Below are 19038 nucleotides of genomic sequence, written 5' to 3' on the forward strand. Positions count from 1 at the left end.
CCTCAAACTCCTCTGCTTATCTCTCTCTCTCCCCCCCCCCCACCCTCCAACCCTTGAAAAACCTCCCTGTGTTCCCCTCTGCACATACATACATACATAAACACGTCTTTACGGAGGCAAGAGGCAAACGCGCCGGGCCAGGAGGGGGTCGGGGATAAGAATCACCTTGAATTCAAAGCAGAGGATTGTGGGTTCTCGGCAGGCGGACGGACGGGCAGCCACACAGGCTAAGGCTCACGCCGGCTAAGGCTCACGCCGACTAAAGCTCACGCCGGCGTGACACACGAACCACGGGACAGGTCGACGGAGGCTTCAGGGGATGTCAGGGGATGTGTGCACCAGGGGCCATTGGCAATTCAGGGGGATTTGAAATAGTGAGGTGTGGTGCTTTTGAAAGTGCGTGTTATGAGATGATATGGGTCATTAGACGGCAGGTGCATGTACACGTTGTGTTGCCGCATGTAAACGTTTGTGTGTACATGCAAGTGCAGATAATCAAAACCTCGTGGAGTGAGCGTTAGGCTTGTGAAGTGTTTTACAATTCAGGCTTAAAGATATTGACATTTAAAAAAAAATTAGATTTGGTTTATCTGTGACTCCGAATAGCTCCAAAACCTCAAGTGGCATGATAAATATCTGTTTGGATCACTTCAGAAGTTACTGAGAAATCTAATTGGATTAGCAGTTATTCCCAACGTGGAGATTTACATGAAGTGGACAAGTCACTTATGCTTTGAAAATGGGAGGAGCAGCAGACTGGCTGATAGGAGTTGACGGAATAAGTGAGGGGCTCAAAGAGTGCTTGAGCAGAAGCAGAGACACGTGGAGTAGAGGGGGGGGGGGGGGCGGTACCCCATTCCTCTGCAAGCTGCGTTGTTTGGGGGATTGAAGTTGGGAACTCTCTCCACTGCTAATTGCGCGCTGGTGCCATTCATGAATATTCATTCTGGCGTGTTCAGACCCCGCCTAATTAGCCGAGAGATAGAAGAAGAAACTCGCACCTTTTACCACAAGAAAAGCCCCCCCTCTCCTTTTTTTTTTTGCATTCTCAGGGGGATGCTGGCAAAATAGCCCAAGTTCATTAGCCAAAAAAAGTTACCTGAAAAGCACGGGACGATTTGGTCTTCAAAATCGATGGACAAACATGGATGCATATTTAGTGCCTATTACGCATGTCTATCAAAAAAAAAATGTTAAAAAAATGGAAACGAAATACAATTATCTGATTGAGTGCGTTGGTGGATAATATTCTACTCGCTGTAGTTGGAGGGTACATCACATGAATTTTAAAATCTAAACATAGCTCGTGGCAGCTAGAAATGTTCCCACCGGAATTGAGGAAGACTTTTATTTAACATCTAATGTGAGGCCGAGGCCGTTTTGAGAGCGTGAGCTTATTATTTCGGGTATAGCTGTGTTCATAACACTCGATTTTTTTAGCTTAAACTTTACTTCAATGTATAACCTCAGGATGAGGACCAAAATAACCTTTCCTAAAATCTAACTTTTTCGCTTTAGCATATCTAATTCAAGTTTGGATTAAAAACACAATTGCATTATTTCATCATTTTATGCAGTAAACTCTTAACTGTAGTTATCATGGGTCATTTTTACGCATCATTATTTATTCTTCAGGCCCACAGTGCATCTGCACCGAGTGGGAGAGAAAGTTGTTTAATTGAAAGGTCGATGGGGGCCCTATTGGTTGAGGTGCGTCCTGACAATAACTGCTGCATATTAAGCAGACAGGGAGGGGGAGAGAGGGGGGGGGTTAACACGTGACTGACGGAGATTTTTTTTAAATAAACACTCGTTCAAATAAATAATACCCTAAATTACAGAAGCACAGAAATACACTCGCTGCATTTAGTTGAAGATCGTTTCCCAAAAAAATGAAAGCAAGCAAATGATGTGTGGGCACGTTTAGTGTCCATTATAAATGATTTTTAGCGAGTCCGTTTTTTTCCCTTCTTCTTTCTCTCCAGTTCCTGCATGTTCGCTTAATGTCAAGACGCCACTGGAAAGAAACTCGCGAGGAAGTGAAGAACAAATCAGAGAATTGTGTTTTGAGGGTGACACAAAGAGGAGACTTGTGCACACACTTATTTCTGGGGAAAGGGTCAGCCAACTTCCTCAACACTCGTCTCCGCGGTTCACACTGAATGTGCCTCGCGACTCCTTCCTATTGTCGTTCTATTTTTTTTGTTTCCATCATATCGTGTTCATTTCCAGCCGCTTTTCCTGTACGGCCCCGTCATTGACCAGGAACTTGTGTGTGATCCCTTTCATGGAGCGCACCATGGAAACCTCGTGCGTCCTGGCAAAAATGCACCTCCGCGCACACGAGGCCATATTCTTTACAAAAGGGCCACAGCATCTGGATCTCTCTTTTTTTCCATGCAGCTCCTCTCCGGCATGGCAAAGCACAAGACTGGCTCTGTGTGGCAGAAACCACTGCTTTTTATAGACTGGGGGGACAAGAATGACTGAATGGCTAACGCATCTTCATTAACTGGGAGCTGCATGGAGAGGCACAGCAGCGGCTCACAGACACTGAAGTCTCTCAGGAGTTTCAGCCCCGACAATAAGAAACGTCCTCGCCATAAATGAGTCGCGTTAGAGAAGCCTTAGTCTTTATTTATTTACGTCGTATATTGGATTCCCCCGGTTTTATTCTCCCTCTACTATATTTGCAATGAATAACGCTGAGATCAATAAATACATGTATTGGCATAATGCTTTTATAGTTCAATCTATGCCGTGTTAAAATCGGGCACTTTAATCATGCAGATTATTATTCATCGAGAATCAAAGAGAATATTTTTTTTTTGGCGTTGCAAAATGTTACCCTATTAATCATGAGAAGTGTTTTCTTAAAATGAGATCTATGAGGAATACAGCCAGAAAAAAAAAGGTGCATTGCTCTGAAAAAACATCTTCATATGAATTCAAATCTGACGTTGTTACTCATAATAATAAATTGCCCCTAACAGGACACACCAATAACCCGCGTGGATTGTCTCCCACTCATCTTAAATAAATATATAAAGAGCGGGTGGACAAAAACCACGCCTTTCAAGAGATGATGACGAGCACCTGTGACCCCGACAACATCTTCCCGACACACACACACACACACGCACCCACGCACACGCACACACACGGTACATTATGGAGACAAGAGTACAGCAAGGACGCGGTCACAGCGGAGAGGAGACAATTTACCTTTTAGTGTGTAGTCCCGGATTAAAATGAACTGAGTGCAGTCGTCCTGTAGATACACAGAGGAGTCGCGTGCAGGTTGAAGATGACAACAAACACGCGGCAAAGATTTTCTTTTTTTCGGTTTGAGAGAGGAAAAAAGGCAACACATTGCTTTCAGGTAAATGATTAAAATGGGACTGTTGGCCGTGAAAAACCTTCCCAAAAGCTCCTGTTTCAGAAGGAGTGGAACATGTGCCTGATTGCAGAGTTTTAGGCGAATGGAACGGGAGAGATGTAAGATTTGTTTAAAGCCCCGCATTTCCATTTAAGAACGTGATTGTGTTTGCAAAGATCCCTTTCAATCTTCGCATCTCCCCCCCCCCTCTCCCCACACACACACACAAACACACACACACACACACACACACACACACCCCTCCCTCTTCTTCTTCTCTCTACCCCTCAGCGTCTCTGAGGCTGCTTTGCAATTCATAGAATTGGTAATTTGCTATTGGGACAAAACGTGAAGGGAAAAATAATCAGATCAACCGGGAGAGGTAGTGAGGAAGGAGCCAGGAGGAAGAAACACAAGGTTTCTCTCTGCAAGTTGCTGCTCAGTAAAATGCTTCGAGAGGTAAATGATAATAAAAAAATTGAGCCTATTTTATGTATATGTCTAAAACAGCAGCAGCTTGGCAGTCGATGTCTTGTAAAATTGAATAGACTTTCATGATAAATGATAATGATCAGATATGGCACTTAACCTTTCGGGATTATAAAATAAGATACTGAACGGTATGAATGAACTATCTACTATTTGTCACCTGCACTATCTGTGCGCGCGCGTGCGCGTAGGGTAACGTACAACTTGGCCTATCGTCGACTAAGTGGGTTGTGATGATGAGATCATCGACAACATTGGAAATGACCGAGACAGTAGGCTACAAATAAATGACATCCGCGGAGGCTTTGAAATGGAGCGAATGCTCCCAAATGTGTCACGCGTTCACGGACACGTCACGTGGCGCTTATTTACACGCCTCTGGTTGTGTGGGCGGCTGCGGAGCCTTATAATCTATTTAAAATGAGGAGCGCTATAATCATCAGTGACCTATTATAAAGGTGCACGGGTGCGTGTTTTGTAAGTGCATGTGTGTATGTTTTTGGGGGGGAGGTAGAGACAACCCCTTCAAAAAGATCTCCGTACTCCCCCACGTGGTTATTTGCAAAACAACCCATCTGAACTCAGGGAAACCTAATCAAACCCCGCTGCTGCACCGTGCACCTTCTTTGGAGAGAGTTGGAGGGAGAGAGCGAAAGAGAGAGAGAGCGCGCGCGCGCGAGAGAGAGAGAGACATGTACCAGATAGACGGGAGGCTATCTGTGCGCAGGTCTACGAAATGAGACGAGTGCTGTTAAAAACTCAAAGAGACATTTAATAAATAGAACATATGTTTTTCTATAACATGTGTAAGACCGGAGCTCTACCCATCCTGCGCTGTAGCATGCTCTGAAACCTCGCGCCTATTCAATATGTCCCCAGTGGGCTCGGAGCGGAGAGGAGCCAATACAAGCGGGATGGAGGCGTGTCTTCGCTCTTCCACAAGACCTCCCAGAGCAGGTTGTTGCGTTTTGGCTCTAAAGCCTGGAGACCTCCGAAGTGCTCGTCAGTTTTCGAAGTAGGAGCCATGGCGACAACAGCTCAGTATATTCCGAGGAATAACTCCTTGCCGTCTAACCCGCTCATGCATCCGGATTCGGATAGGATGCACCAGGGGACGACCTACAGAGAGGTGCAGAAAATGATGCACCACGAGTACTTGCAAGGGCTGGCGGCGACCAACACGGGACACCCGATGAGCCTGACGCACCACCAGTGGCTGCCCACCTCCAACACCGACTGGTCCACCGGCACCCACATCGGCCAGCAGGAGCACAAAGCTACGGTGCAGGCGACCCGGGAGGACCTGAGCAGCGGCTTCCACCACAGATCTCACCTGGTGCACCAGCAGACGCAGAGCAGCCACCATGGTTCGTGGGCGCCCGCCACTACGCACCACTTGTCCCCGCTGTCCCCTGCATCCAACGCGGGCCACCAGCCGCTGGTCTACTCGCAGCCCGGATACACAAACCTCAACGCGATGCTGAGTCCCCAGCCCGGCTCCCTGCACCACGGCATGCGCGACCCGCTCCACGACGATTCGGGCAGCCACGACAACCAGATGGAGTCGCCCCAGCAGGCGTTCAGCCACCACCAGGACCACTCGGACGAGGACGCGCCCAGCTCCGACGACCTGGAGCAGTTCGCCAAGCAGTTCAAGCAGCGGCGGATCAAACTGGGCTTTACGCAGGCGGACGTGGGCTTGGCCTTAGGCACCCTGTATGGAAACGTCTTTTCTCAGACGACAATCTGCAGGTTTGAGGCGCTGCAGCTCAGCTTCAAGAACATGTGCAAACTTAAGCCGCTCCTAAACAAGTGGCTGGAGGAGACAGACTCAAACACGGGCAGTCCCACCAATTTGGACAAGATTGCTGCGCAGGGCAGGAAACGAAAGAAGAGGACCTCCATTGAAGTTGGGGTGAAAGGGGCGCTGGAGAATCATTTCTTAAAATGCCCAAAGCCGTCTGCTCACGAAATCACCAGTTTAGCCAACACGCTGCAGTTGGAAAAAGAGGTTGTGCGCGTTTGGTTTTGCAACAGAAGACAGAAAGAGAAAAGAATGACACCAATTGGGCTCCCTCACCCGAATATGGAGGACGTATATTCCCAAGCGGAGACCCCTCCTCTACACCGCACACTACAGAGTCCTGTACAGTGACTGTTTTCATGAACTATTCGCGCAGGGATAGAAAAGGGAAAGGGACTATGGAGTTTACAGTATTTAAGTTTGGCTTTTGTTTTGTTTTTTTGCTGAGAGAAAAGAGACGTGGAAAAGTTGAACAGTTGTGTCCTTATAGTATTCGTCAACACATATATGGCAAAGAGAGCAAATGTTAAGAGGAAGAGAGAAAAAGAAGAAAAAAACAGAAAAGACACACACACATAATATTCGCTACTTCTGATTCCGTGCGCATTTAAAAAGTGAAACACAGATCTTTATTTACCAAAATGATATGGAGGAGAAGGCATATAAAGTCAATTTGATATCCCATGGCTGTTTCAAAATGGGGAGTAATTAAATGTGGCAACCGGGGCCATCACCTCCTGGTGTACCACGAACTGTTGGCGCTCACCAGAACGAGGTGGCTGCCTGGAGACGACCAACATGGAGAGATCTACACTGAATGAACATTTTGCTTTTTCAGCCTTGAACTGATTAACCAGATTTATCTGAATATTGGTGTATACTTTCTTTGTTCTAAGTGCGATGTTTTGGTTTGGAAATACTTTAACTTCAGTGTCTCTCTTTGATTTCTTTCATTATTTGCTGTATAGGCACTGTGACTCATCAGAGAAAGTCTCTTTTTGTGTTGTTGTCCTGTCTACTCAGTGGGAGTTGAGGGTGGTGAAGTGATGGAAATTATGGCACCCGAAACACTCATAATTAGGGCCAAACACATTTCATAAAAATGCCCAATGCAACAGGACGTTTAAGTTCTGACTGCATGCCTTCAAATACTAGTTCACGCTTTGAAGCTGACCACGTCGACATTTGCAAACAGCACCAGACGCTAAAAAGGGAATTCTTTGAAAAATAAAAATAAAACGCATTTTCATTTATTTGGGGGGGGGGGGGGTGTTTTCAAATGATTGTTTTATTTGCATGGAGCACTTATTGTTTCGTTGATATTATTATTATTATTATTATTATTATAGCAATTTTATATTTGTTAATAAAACTGTGAGTGGGGCTGATCGCCATATAGGCTTAAAACACAATAAATCCCATGTTTACAGGTCCCTGGTTGTCACCACAGAGCGCTGTCTCTGCTCCCTGCCTGATAATCCTGTTGTATCCCAAACACTTCAAGAGAGATTGGTCATGAAATGAAAAGTAATAATAACTCAGGTAACTTCAGTGCCCCATGTCGGAATATCACGCCTGTACATGATTTTTTGTTATTATTTGTTTTGGATCCTGTGTTTTTTGACGTTCCAATCTGGTTACAACCACACCGTTTTCCTTTGTCCCATAAATCCACTGTATTATATTAAAACGCTGGATTCGGAGAAAAGAAAATAATAATAATTCCTTAAGGGAGAGCGATGAAGGGACTTAAGTAGATATATTTATTTTTTTCTGACCTGAAAGGAAATCTGAAAATCTCATGCGTTGTGTCGTTTCTCAATGTTGGACCAGTCCAAAAGTCTAAAGCAGTGCTATTCAATACAGACGAGGGAAGCGTTTTTTTTTCAAGAAAAAATAATAATAGTACAAAAAAGATTTTAGAGAAAATTTTGCCAGGATTATTTCCGATGTGTAAATATGTCCAATATGTAAACTTGTATTTGTCCTGAGATATTGTTTTGTTTTTGTTTCTTTCCGGGCAGTTTTGTACACTTACTAATTCCAAGAAGATATTTTAATATGATTTCATTTATGAATCTGACCATTTATATATATATATTTATTTCTTAAACGTGTTTGGAGCTTTTTGTTCGGCTCTGTTAATGGTTACGTTGCAGTGGATTTCAGTATGTTTCTCTTTTTGTTTCCTACATTGGTTGTATGTTGATTGCTAAATGTCGACTGCAAAGTCACATTTATATTTATGTTATAGTAATATTTTATTACTTACATAAAACATATATACAAGAAATGGTCTTTTGTCTTCATTAAAAGCCAAACCACCCGTCCTTTGTTGCTGTGCTGTGGCCTCGCGAGGTAAACAAGGTAAACAAGGTAAACATGAGCATAAAGTGCAGCGCGAGGCGGTCAGCAGCGGTGCGTTATGTAACAGGGGCTCGTTTAAATCACAAGCTGTGTCCATGTGCTGTTAAAGGGAATAGACAACCGTGTTTTACCTCAGGCATTCCCTGCTAAGTTCACACAGTCTCTGACGTTGTTCACATCTTTGTGTAATAATCGCAGTATTAAATTGTGCAATATCAATACGGACGTATTGTCTTTTCATTGAGTGGTTATTATTTATATTACTACGATTATTAGCAGTATTAGTCGTCGTAGTAGTGGCCAGGTGAGTTGTTTATTTCAGGAGCAGATGAGGCCTCCTTCCATCACATTGGGCTGTTTTGCCTTACATAAATCATCATAACTTGTCATGTTTTATGCATTTAAAAAAGGCGAACTGTGACGAATCTTTGATCTGAGACAGAGAGGCCTGCAGGCAAAGAGTCAGCCTCTTTTCCAAAAATAGAGAGAGAAAACCCATAAAGGATGAAGCAAAAGAAGAAGAACAAATTACAAATAAAACGGCAGGCCCTAAAGTTTAATACGACTAGACACAGGCCTTCATTCACAGGCAACATATATTTTTATGTTTTTTTGGATTCTAAATAAATATTGAGTTTGTCTAAATCATATTTTAAATGTAGTCTTAGAGTTCGGCCCTTGTGTCTTCTGTAGAATCCCAGGGCACAGCGGCATTGTTTCTACATGTACATGGTGCATATTATAGACCAGGGTACAGTTGGTCCTTGAAAGCAGGCGCTGGATTTTAATTCCCAACACAATAATGGTTTTTATTCATTTACACAGAAAAAAGTGAAAAGCTGCAACCAATTCTACATCCACGAGGCATATACATTTAAAGTTGGTTAAATATCCAAACTTGTCTACATTTGGGCTATTATTTCAATTACACGTTATTTCTAAAAGTGTTACATTTTATTTGGCTAATTTCTCAGGGGGAAGAAAACCCGTAGGCTATCTAACAAAGAATACGCGATGAAAAGTTTGATGTAACAATCACAACTCAGGTTATATTTTGGAGACTTCGTATTAATTTCCATCCCATTTACACATCTCCTGACACAACGAACATGTTCCTTTATTTTACGTAATACGATATAATTGTTTTGGTATTTAAAGATGATTCAGTCTGCGGTCATGTTAAGCCTACAGCCATGACATCATGCGTTGGAATCTGCGAGACACAATAATTAAGACCGGATCGTTTTTAAATCGTCTTGTTGTGCTTTTGTGATGAAAGTGAGGAAAATAAGTGTATTTGGACTGGTTGAGGTGGTCAAGACGTGGAGAGAGGAGGCCAACACCAGGAAGCGAACCAATTGTCAGAGAACAGCGTGTCACAGGCGCCCCCTGCTGGCAGAACTAGAGTACTGCACAACCAACGCTGTAGGTTACCTCCAAGTATTATAGAAATGACCAATAATAACAAAAACAACAATATAACGAGAACAACAACTCACTTATCATAGCTAACAACAATTTCACCTGTTTGTTTGTGTGAAACACACCCAGCTCAAACATGCATGACCACTGACTCCACCTGCTCAAGCACCATAAGAAGTTTACAACAGAGACTAAGTTGTGTTTAACTTTTTAAAATATAATTTGGGTTCAGGTGTACAGCACTGCTGGGGGTAACATGTTGTTTCTGTGCAGGTGCACACGTGGCATTGCCCGCTGTTAACTCGACCTCCGTCGTCTCTTCTTCATGGCTGTATTGAGCCAAGCAGAGAGACATCAGCCCACCCCCACCCCACTCCCCCAGTAACAGGTAAGCCTCTAAGTGACCAATAGCAATGCTTTGAAATGCAATGCAATACACAGAGTGAACATCAACGGAGAAATAGAGGTCCACAGAGAGTCCACAGTTGTCCGGCAAGAGAGATTGTGGTGACTGGTACCAACTGTTATTATATGATGATATTCATTTTTTTACTCTGTGCCGTATGGAGGGACACAACCCCCATTATGCTGATAAATCAATAATACATGAGCAGAACTCATCACAAAACAGCAAAAGCCAGCTATTTGACCTTACGAATCACAACAGTTCGCCCTTTCCTCCCATCCTCCCATCCTCCTCTTCCCCTCTCAGCAGCCGGCTCTCCTACACTGAGTGGGCCCTCGGCAGCACTTGCAGAGGAGCTCCCGCCTCAGCAGTGCCCGGGCGCTCGTGAACACGATGCCTCCTTCATCGGGGAAGTATCGTCACACACAGGAGATGTGGATTAGTGATGATTAGCAGGGATTATGGCTGGTTAATGGTGGGAAAATACATTAGGAACCATCGGCTCTGGGAGGGAGGAGGGGATTTCACTCACGCTAGCGGATTTGCATTGATCCACAGCAAATGAATGAGGATTAGCAGCATCAAGCTATATCTGCCAACAGATACATAACATTAAGCGTATTATACGCCAACGCCTGTTATTAATGACATTACAAACACTACTACAATGCTCGCAATTATGGAAATAATGGGAGCGGATGAATAATTTACTTGGCTGGGATTCTTGGGATTCCAGATCATCCTCATGTACGGAGACATGGGATGATGCCTGAGAGCCAACATACTGGGAGGCAGCGGTGCCTGTAGTTCTTGGGTACCACTTTCTAATAAGGAATTATGGGGTTTATATATTGGCTAAGGCTTTAATAAAATCAATACATATTTAAGCCTGCTTTATTGATTAGTAACTAGCCGTTTGTAGGAACATGTTTAGGGTTGCTAAACTGTGAACTCCCCCTTGGGTTGATGTATATTCTCCTACAGCAGCACTTCTCCTTTGCTCTTTTTAAATTCACCATGAAGACCCCTCCAATAGCTAACTTCATCACTTACACATGGGGGGAAAAAAGAAAAGCACCAGGACCAAAAGCCACCCATTAACAACTCCAGATGTATTATTATTGCAGTGAAAGAAATCTATATTAATATTTAACTCACTCCCTAATAACCCAACCTGCGTGCATCCTTCAAGTCCATAACCCGACAACCCCAGAATAATCCCTTGTATACATATTACTTATCTATAAAGTATTAATACATGATGTATCACCCATCAATACATACTAAAACATATACCTTATTAGAAAGTGCTTATAAGCTTGATGCAACAGATGCAAAAGAAGCACATGAAGAAATGCATCATTTACACTGTGCTCATCATAGCAGGCTCACAATACACATTATTCTCAAATAGATGCATCCTTTTAGTATTTTATGTTATATTGGATCAGTACTGAGATATGCTTGACACTGATTAAATTACAGATGGAGGGCATCTACATTATACATCCTCTGCATCGCCACATAACACTGTAAAGGAGTGTGGAGAGGAACACAGTGCTCATTCCTCCATCCAACCCGGATTTTTAACCTGACGGGCGAAGGAGCCCGTAGCTTATGTACTCTCGATTACTACTTCTTCCTCCAGCCCAGTTCTCCTCTCCTTCTTTACCGTTTATGTAATAAATACTCCACTCCCACATGTGAGTGGCAGAGAAGGTGGGATGAAGACTGGAAAAAAAGAACAGAATAATGCATTTTTTCATCAAAAATTCCTTCTCTTCCCTCTACCTCAAGGTTTCCTCCTCTGAGCTACTTGAAAGATGGGCAACAATGTGGCCACACAGTGAACACCTAGTTACCATATGAAACACTCCAGCAGTGAACTGGAGGAGACGGAGACAGGAGAGGAGAAGTCTTGTCTTATTTATGATACCGGGCCTTGTAGCTATATGGGTTCCCCCTTCATGTTGGCTCCAAGGTATGGCCCCCATCTGCGAAAGGGGTTTAAGTGCAGCTCTCCCCACTCCTCTGCATCTCTTTGCTCCTCACTCTGAGGTTTTGAAGAAGAGAAGTGGGCCCGTCTTCCTCTTTCATGGCTTTGAGGGACATTTCATATCGCCTCAGGTGTCTGTCAGTGTGACTAACAGTTCTGAGAGTGGAGAACTAATATCTCAGGAACTTGCCTCCAGGCAGCAGCACATAGATGTTACTGTTGGTGGCATACAATGAGAAGAAAGTCATACTTTAGATGGCATTTGGCAGAAGCAATTACGACTGATTCAGTGAGCTGGTTGGTATGAAACAATGGATGTGACAAGCTTAACAGGTGATAAGAGCAAAGTGGGAAAGGCAAGAAAAATACAATCATCCCAAACTGCACTAGCTGCCTACATTTTGGAGGATGTCTGACAAAAAGGCTGCAAATAGCCCAAGGAATCATATTGAGAATAACACGGTAACCAAAGAAAGCAGAAATAATACGGTTTTTTAAAAATATTTGTAGTCGGAAATCACACAGCGCAGGAGCTGAGGCGGCCCTTTTAAGCTGCTGCACAAGGTTGCAAAGATAATTGTTGCGCCAGGAGGACGTGCCATTCCCATGTTAAAGGTTGTCCCCTCTCTTCACCTTCAAGTTGGGCTATTGTCAACTGTAGCAAAGGCACTGCGATGCCTCTTGCCTGCAATAACAAGGTTCACTGCTTCGAGTAAAAGAAAAGATAAGACCTTGCCGTTAAGAGATAAATGATGGGAAGGTCATCTAACCCTGGAGCACACGGCGACGGCCTTCCTTCATCAAGGATATTGCAAAAGAAAAGAAGAAGAAAAAAAACATGGCTAAAATATGGCAATTCCCAAATGAATAGGCAGAGAAGCTGAATGATCTCCTTTCTGCATACCCTGAGCGGCCCTATGGTTTTCTTTCAGAAGACATATGAACACTCTACTGAGGTAGTGTGCCTGCCCTGTAATCCAAACAATATTCTTTGCTGTAATCGTTTACCCATGACTGATCCTTCGTGTTGAGCATGCGGAATACATATCATATTGTGCACCCCGCCAAATTGGAGCCGGACATTAAACAGATCATCAAAGATGATCCCCCGACAGCCGGCGTTGCCCCGCGATGCCGAGTTCAAAGGATGAAGATGGGTGGGCAAATGAGTGCTGTTGCTCAGCGCACAGTCAAGAGAAACAACAACAACAAAGATAAGGCTAATGGAAATAAATATATAAATAAGGATGGAGCAGGAGGGGGGGGGGATAAGGAAAGTAAATGGGGGGAAGACACAGCACAGAGATGAAATGGAGACCTGCCACTGTGCTCAAGGACACCGCGTGCCACTGTGTAATTAGAAATGTACACAGATGATTTGGATGCAGCGATATGATTAGGCAAAGCAGTCCCCAGTCTTAGGCCTAATCAGCTCACTTCTGAGAGATACTCCAAGACTGCTGTGTGTGTGTGTGAGTGTGTGTGTGTGTGTCATAGAAGTAGTGGGAGTGTTACTCACTACTAGGCATCTCTCCCCTCAGCACCAGCGCTGGGAGGGTACACTAGAGAAGATGGCACATTAAGTGAGACATCCAGAGTTGGGGGAACACATAGCGATGGGTACGGGCAGACACGTCATTTGAACACATGCTTTCGTCAGCTATTGATTATGGGGACATTTCATCTATGCATGCCAGTGAATCTGAGCTGAAAATATCACACTCAGAATATCACGCCAGAATTACAAGTTTCTGCACACAGAAAGTCGGCTCGTCGGCTTTTTCTTTCCCGGGACATATTACACGCACTGTGTCCTTATCCGTGTTCTCTGCCGACAACATGTTCTAACAGTATCTGCAAACTCCAAATCACGTGGACCAATTAGGTTTGTTATTCCCATTATGGTAAAAGCACCCTCATTTTGCTGTGAGCTATTGAGACATTTTAAACTCCAATTATTATATTTTCCGTGTTGTTGTGTTTATGTTATTCGTTGTTTTTATGTGCTACATGTGTGTAACGTTCATCCTGCAATCTTGGCCAGGACGCCATTGTTAATGAGATTCAAAATCTCAATGGGATAATCCTGGCTGAATAAAACAAATGTAATAATAAAAACACTTATGCAGCATCGGTTTATGGTGAGAATTAGGGGCCACCGTTGGTTGAAGAGGGAACTAGAACTGTTTGTACTGCATGTATTATGAACCCTTGCTGCTCAGCTATTGTCAAAGACTTGCAATGATGAAAACACATGGCGAATGAGAGGAATCGAGGGTACCGTAGAGTAGAGTATAGCAGACCGAACGCCACGAAGGAGTATATTTAAGGAGAGAATGAAAGAAAGAAAAAGTTCGAGTTGGCAGGAGCCCTCATCATGCAGTTTTTCTGAGACGTGCATGGATAGCAAGTAATACTACACTTGACTGAAAGTAGGAGTCTTCCAATTCTACTCTGTTCAAGTCAGAGTCGATTCAGGTCAAACTTCACACCAGTCTTTTGAGACCAACACATTTTGAGGTCAGCTTGAGAAGAATTGAGCGAAAAGACCTAAAATCTCAACACATATGTGCCCTGGAGCGAGAGGCCGGGAGGTGCACAAAAGAGCCGATGGTCTACAAAGACCCGAGTAATGAGCAGAGGCCAATTAAAAAGAGCTGCTCCCACCTCCTCCTCCTCCTCCTCCGCCATCTCTCACACTCTTCCTCCTCGGTCTATCTGTCCTTCTGCCACTCCTCCTCCAGTGGCTTGTTATTGATCACCTTTAACCCCGTCTCTCAGTGGTGTCAAAACTACCATTTAGGGTCATCCCTTGGGCTGAGCGTGTGTCGATCGCCCCCTGCCCCATAAATCATTACTGGGAGGAGGGCTGTGGAGGGCCGGGCCTGCCTGAAGAGCAGAGGGAAGGCCGGACTTTCACAGACACATTTGAGCAGAGCCCAACCCCATGCCCCCACGGATCAAGGGTCATCGATGGTCCCATGGATTAACACCCAGACACCCCCACTAATTCTGGCTTCTCCAGCCAGCCCACCCCTATTTCCCCACGGGCTCGGCAGCGGCACCCCTTTGATTTTTAAACAAGACAAAAGGTCAGTCGGCAACCTGCGCTGTCTTCGTCGTGGTCTCCCTCCCTGAACGTGGCGGTTCCTCTTTATTCACGACGGCTCCTACGTTTTTGATACTGAGCGAAGAGGAGGAGCAAAGTTTTAGGGAAAGGGAAGATCACAGAACGATCAATCGGGGTACAATGACTGCGGGCTACAGGAGGCTATTGTTGTCACTGTCTATTTGGCTATCTCTGATGGCCTCATACACACTCCCCTCTACCTCCTCCTGGGCTGGAGGCGCCTCATAGCCTCAGTACACAGCTGCATATCAGCCAGATGCTGCATCCACCCATAGCCCTCCTCCACTCTACACCCCTTTCTTCCCGTCTCCAACCTATGCAGAGAGGCAAATAAACAATTCTCTCCAATCCGCTGTGTCTGTCTCTTTCCTTCTAATCTGCCTCTGTCCATCTGTCTGTTTGTCCACCTGCTGCTCCCCCTGCAGTGGTCAGACCAGGTTAGCCTCCCCACTCACAGTCAAGGGGCCTGGGGATGAGGGGATGATCGGGAGAGGTGACAGGCCCTTTGTTGGGGTAAAGACTCATGACCCATGGGTAGGCAGGCAAAGGACGGGGTAGGGGAATCTCTCACTTCCCTCAAATCCTGAACCTTCACAGCCCCCTGCATGATGTGTAACAAGAAAGAAGAATACTTTGTGTTATTTATTGGATAAGTTAGCGACCCGTGATTCAAGTACTCAAATACAACTGAAGCACACATTTTTTGCTTGACCTAAAATATTGTATTTCTTACTCCAGTGCATTGATTTGACAATTATAGCTACCACTTAGATTGCAAGAAAACGATTAGCTTCTAAAAATGTATTAAATGTTAAAGATTAAATTATCCAACCGAATATACAATCGTTACCTTTAAAACAGCTTCTTCCACTTTCATTCATCAGCAATAATAATAAAACCGTATTTCATTGTGTAACCACAGTGCGGAATGAGTACTTTTAATTTAATATTATAACTATACATTGATTCTGTACTTTCAAGTAAAACAGTATCTCTACCCGTTGTTATTGCTACTTTCACCTTTCTTGCTACTTTCATCAAATAATCAGAATACTTCTTTCATATTGTTAGCAATAAATACAAATAGTCAGATCTTTGTTATCAAGCTTCCACATTCACCTTAATTCCAATGTGATTGTTGCAGCTGCGTGACTTGCATATGATGAAAGGTGATCCATTGATGCTGAAGGGGGGATGGTGGAGAAGCGGAGCACGTGGTATGGATTGGGTACCCATTGTTGGTCATGGGTTCCCATGTGCCTCTCCACCCACTCCAACCCACTCACCTCTTCCCTGCGGGACAACTCTACCAGGGGGTGCAGGCGTGGGACAGGACACTCCGCCACCGAGGGGATTAATTGGTGTGGCACCTCTTTGCTGCACATGGCCAAAGCAATTAAATCGTGGCCTTGGGCCTTCAGTTCACCATCACAAAACCAGTGACAAAGCAGCAAATTGGGCCTTTCTTTCCATACTTGTGCCCACATATGAGCGCATAAGCCTGAGAGATGAAACAGATTCTGCATGTGTCTGCAGAAGTGGTTTTATGAGGTGTGAACACTGGGGGGGAGTTGGGGGGGGGGGCTGCAGGTATGGCAGCATCAACATCATGAAGGTGAATGATTGAGATTATAAAGATGCATTTGTAAAAACTTGTTCTCTGTGCGCTTGTTTGTGAATATGTGTCCGTGTGGATATTTGAGTGGACAATGCAGACTATAAGCAGGGTCTGGTGGCTTTCTTATCTCTTCCACTGTCTCTCCCACTCCCTGCAGCCGTCAATTAGTGAGCCCGGGTGTGCGAAGGCCTCGTGCTCTTTCACATCGGCCTTTGTTGCTTCTCCCTCCCTCTCTCTGTCTCCCTCGTGTTTGAAGATTGAGAAAAGACACGAGGCAGGTTACTGTAGCTCGTCTCTAGGGTGTTGGTTGCTGTCTGCCCCTCTGTATGCCTGCCTGGGCCTGAAGCAGCAGACCACAGTGTCCACAGAGTCCACAAACACAGGAGGGAAAATAAAAGCCTGGCCATGGAACTCCAACCTCCGTCAGAAAAGGATGGCTGTGTCAGATACACCATCACCTCTGCAAGTGCAGAAAGATGAATGGCGCCTGAGATGTGTGCATAGAGTAAATGCATATTGTGTGGAGGTGAAGGAGGAGAAGGAAGAGGAGAAATGCAAGGACTGTGCTAAGAGAAAGGAAGGGAGGCAGGTGAGGACACGGAGGGAACTGGATTAAAAAGGAGAAGGAAAGAGATGAAGGGAAAGAGGAGCGGGCACGATGAGAAAGACAAGGAGGAAATGAGGAAGGGAAGGTAAGGAGGAGAAATAAAACTGGAGAAAAAAAGGAGGATGAGGAGGAAAAAGAATAGAGAATATAAGAAAGGATGAGTTTTGTGAAGGAAAGTCTCTGGAAGCAATTGAGGATGACGGGAGTACAAAAGTAACAAAAAGAGAGATAAGAAAAGGATGAAAAGTGCAGTTTATTTTATTAGTTATATTCCTACTTATATTTATTTATTATTATTTTTCACACAAAAACACAAAATCCTACTGTATAGTGTAAAAAACAACGAAAACAACAAGGGACCTTTTTGGTCCTGCATCTGTCACAAAAACATCTCTGAAAAAGAAGTGATTCATAAAAGTCTTTGAAGGCATTGTTGTAAATATTCATATTATTTTACCGTCAAGTACCAGTTTGTTTTTCATATAAAGACATGTTGAAGACTTAGCCGTTCACACGTTCTAAGCAGAGAGGGGAAAAAACCTCTCCATACAAATTTGAAGCACTTTTTTTTATCTGTTAACTGTCAATGTCAAAACGGAGAGCTATTCCAGGTGCTATGTTGAATAACCGACAGCTCCATTCAGAAATTCAAGTGGTTTAGCTGGTAGCGATTGTTCGATTTAGTTTAGCCTAGAAAGACCCACTGAATAAGCTCCTTTTTTTTTTGGAGTGCAGGCAACCTTTGTCTAATAAGGGCCAGACGTGTTCACACCCAACCCAGCTCGTAGCCCAGCCCCTCCAGCCCTCCACCCCAGCCCACATCTCCAGACACTGGGCTGGAGAGAGGCGTGAAGAAGGGGGCCAGACTGCTCGCCATCCATCACACCCATCTGACCCGCCCGCAGTGCTGAAAAGACCACGGTTATCACTCACCCCTGACACAGTCATCGACGTTTGCCCTTAGACGCCACCACACACACACACACACACACACACACACAAAGACACCGAAGCCCACATATGGCCGATCTACAACACCGTTGCAGTCCCTCCAAAATGTCCTGTCCCCTCTTGTACTTCCTTCCATTGAACTCTCATCACCATCCATCAACCTTCATCATTCACCAAAATGCCAACACGCTCAACAGATGGCGTCCAATAAGATCATGAGAAATGCCAGGTAACTCCCAACGGGGACCAATCGCGGTTATTCTGCACATTCAACTCCAGGAAACAGTCATTTCCAGTCCCAGCAAACAGTTATGCAAAGCGAGTGTCTGCTTCGATCTGGACTGGTGGGGGCCTTTGTGCGGATCTGAGTTGGGCGTAACAGTAGCTTGTATTGTCCTACTGCCTCTCAGCTTTATTACATATGTATGTGTTGATTGCTGCAAAACAACAATGCTAGTGCATGGCATTAAGCAGCAACAATAACAGTGATGCTTGTCGCTCCTACTCAGCGTTGGATGTTTATCCAACAAACCTCTGTGTTTGCGCCCAGTACCCGATGGTGTGAAATACCAGCAGGGGAGCCAGCTTGGGAATATCATGAATGGGAACTTTGGAGAATACTTTCCTTTATTGAAGCATAATTCAGGGATTTTAAACTCCAGATCAAGAGTGTTTGACTTCATTTATTGTCGTATGTATTGAGAATGAATACAGAACTCACAAGTCATCCGCATCATTTTCAGTTCCGTCTGTATCCAGAGTGCTTTGTAGCGAGTCTGAACACTAAGCTTTCAATACCCAATGAGATCCATACGAGATAGCAGATGTGCGATTGACACAGAATTCATTGGCACAATGGACACATATGA

The 19038-nt window shown here is 44.5% G+C and overlaps 1 protein-coding gene across 2 annotated transcripts in view; it reads left to right on the plus strand.

The window, feature by feature from the left end:
- pou3f1 (POU class 3 homeobox 1) overlaps window positions 1–6895 on the plus strand; it is an 85823-nt gene extending 78928 nt beyond the window's left edge. The window contains exon 2 of one of the 2 annotated variants that reach the window (XM_056445218.1): window positions 4970–6895. In XM_056445218.1, the coding sequence (XP_056301193.1) occupies window positions 4971–6023 (1053 nt within the window). In that variant the 5' untranslated portion in view covers window position 4970 and the 3' untranslated portion in view covers window positions 6024–6895. Of the gene's footprint in view, window positions 1–3658 lie in introns of those variants that run through there. The other variant, XM_056445217.1, reaches the window with a different exon arrangement.
- The last annotated feature ends 12143 nt before the right edge of the window (window positions 6896–19038 follow it).

This window comes from Pseudoliparis swirei, chromosome 22 (assembly GCF_029220125.1).
Source record: "Pseudoliparis swirei isolate HS2019 ecotype Mariana Trench chromosome 22, NWPU_hadal_v1, whole genome shotgun sequence".
In the NCBI taxonomy this organism is placed as follows: domain Eukaryota; kingdom Metazoa; phylum Chordata; class Actinopteri; order Perciformes; family Liparidae; genus Pseudoliparis; species Pseudoliparis swirei.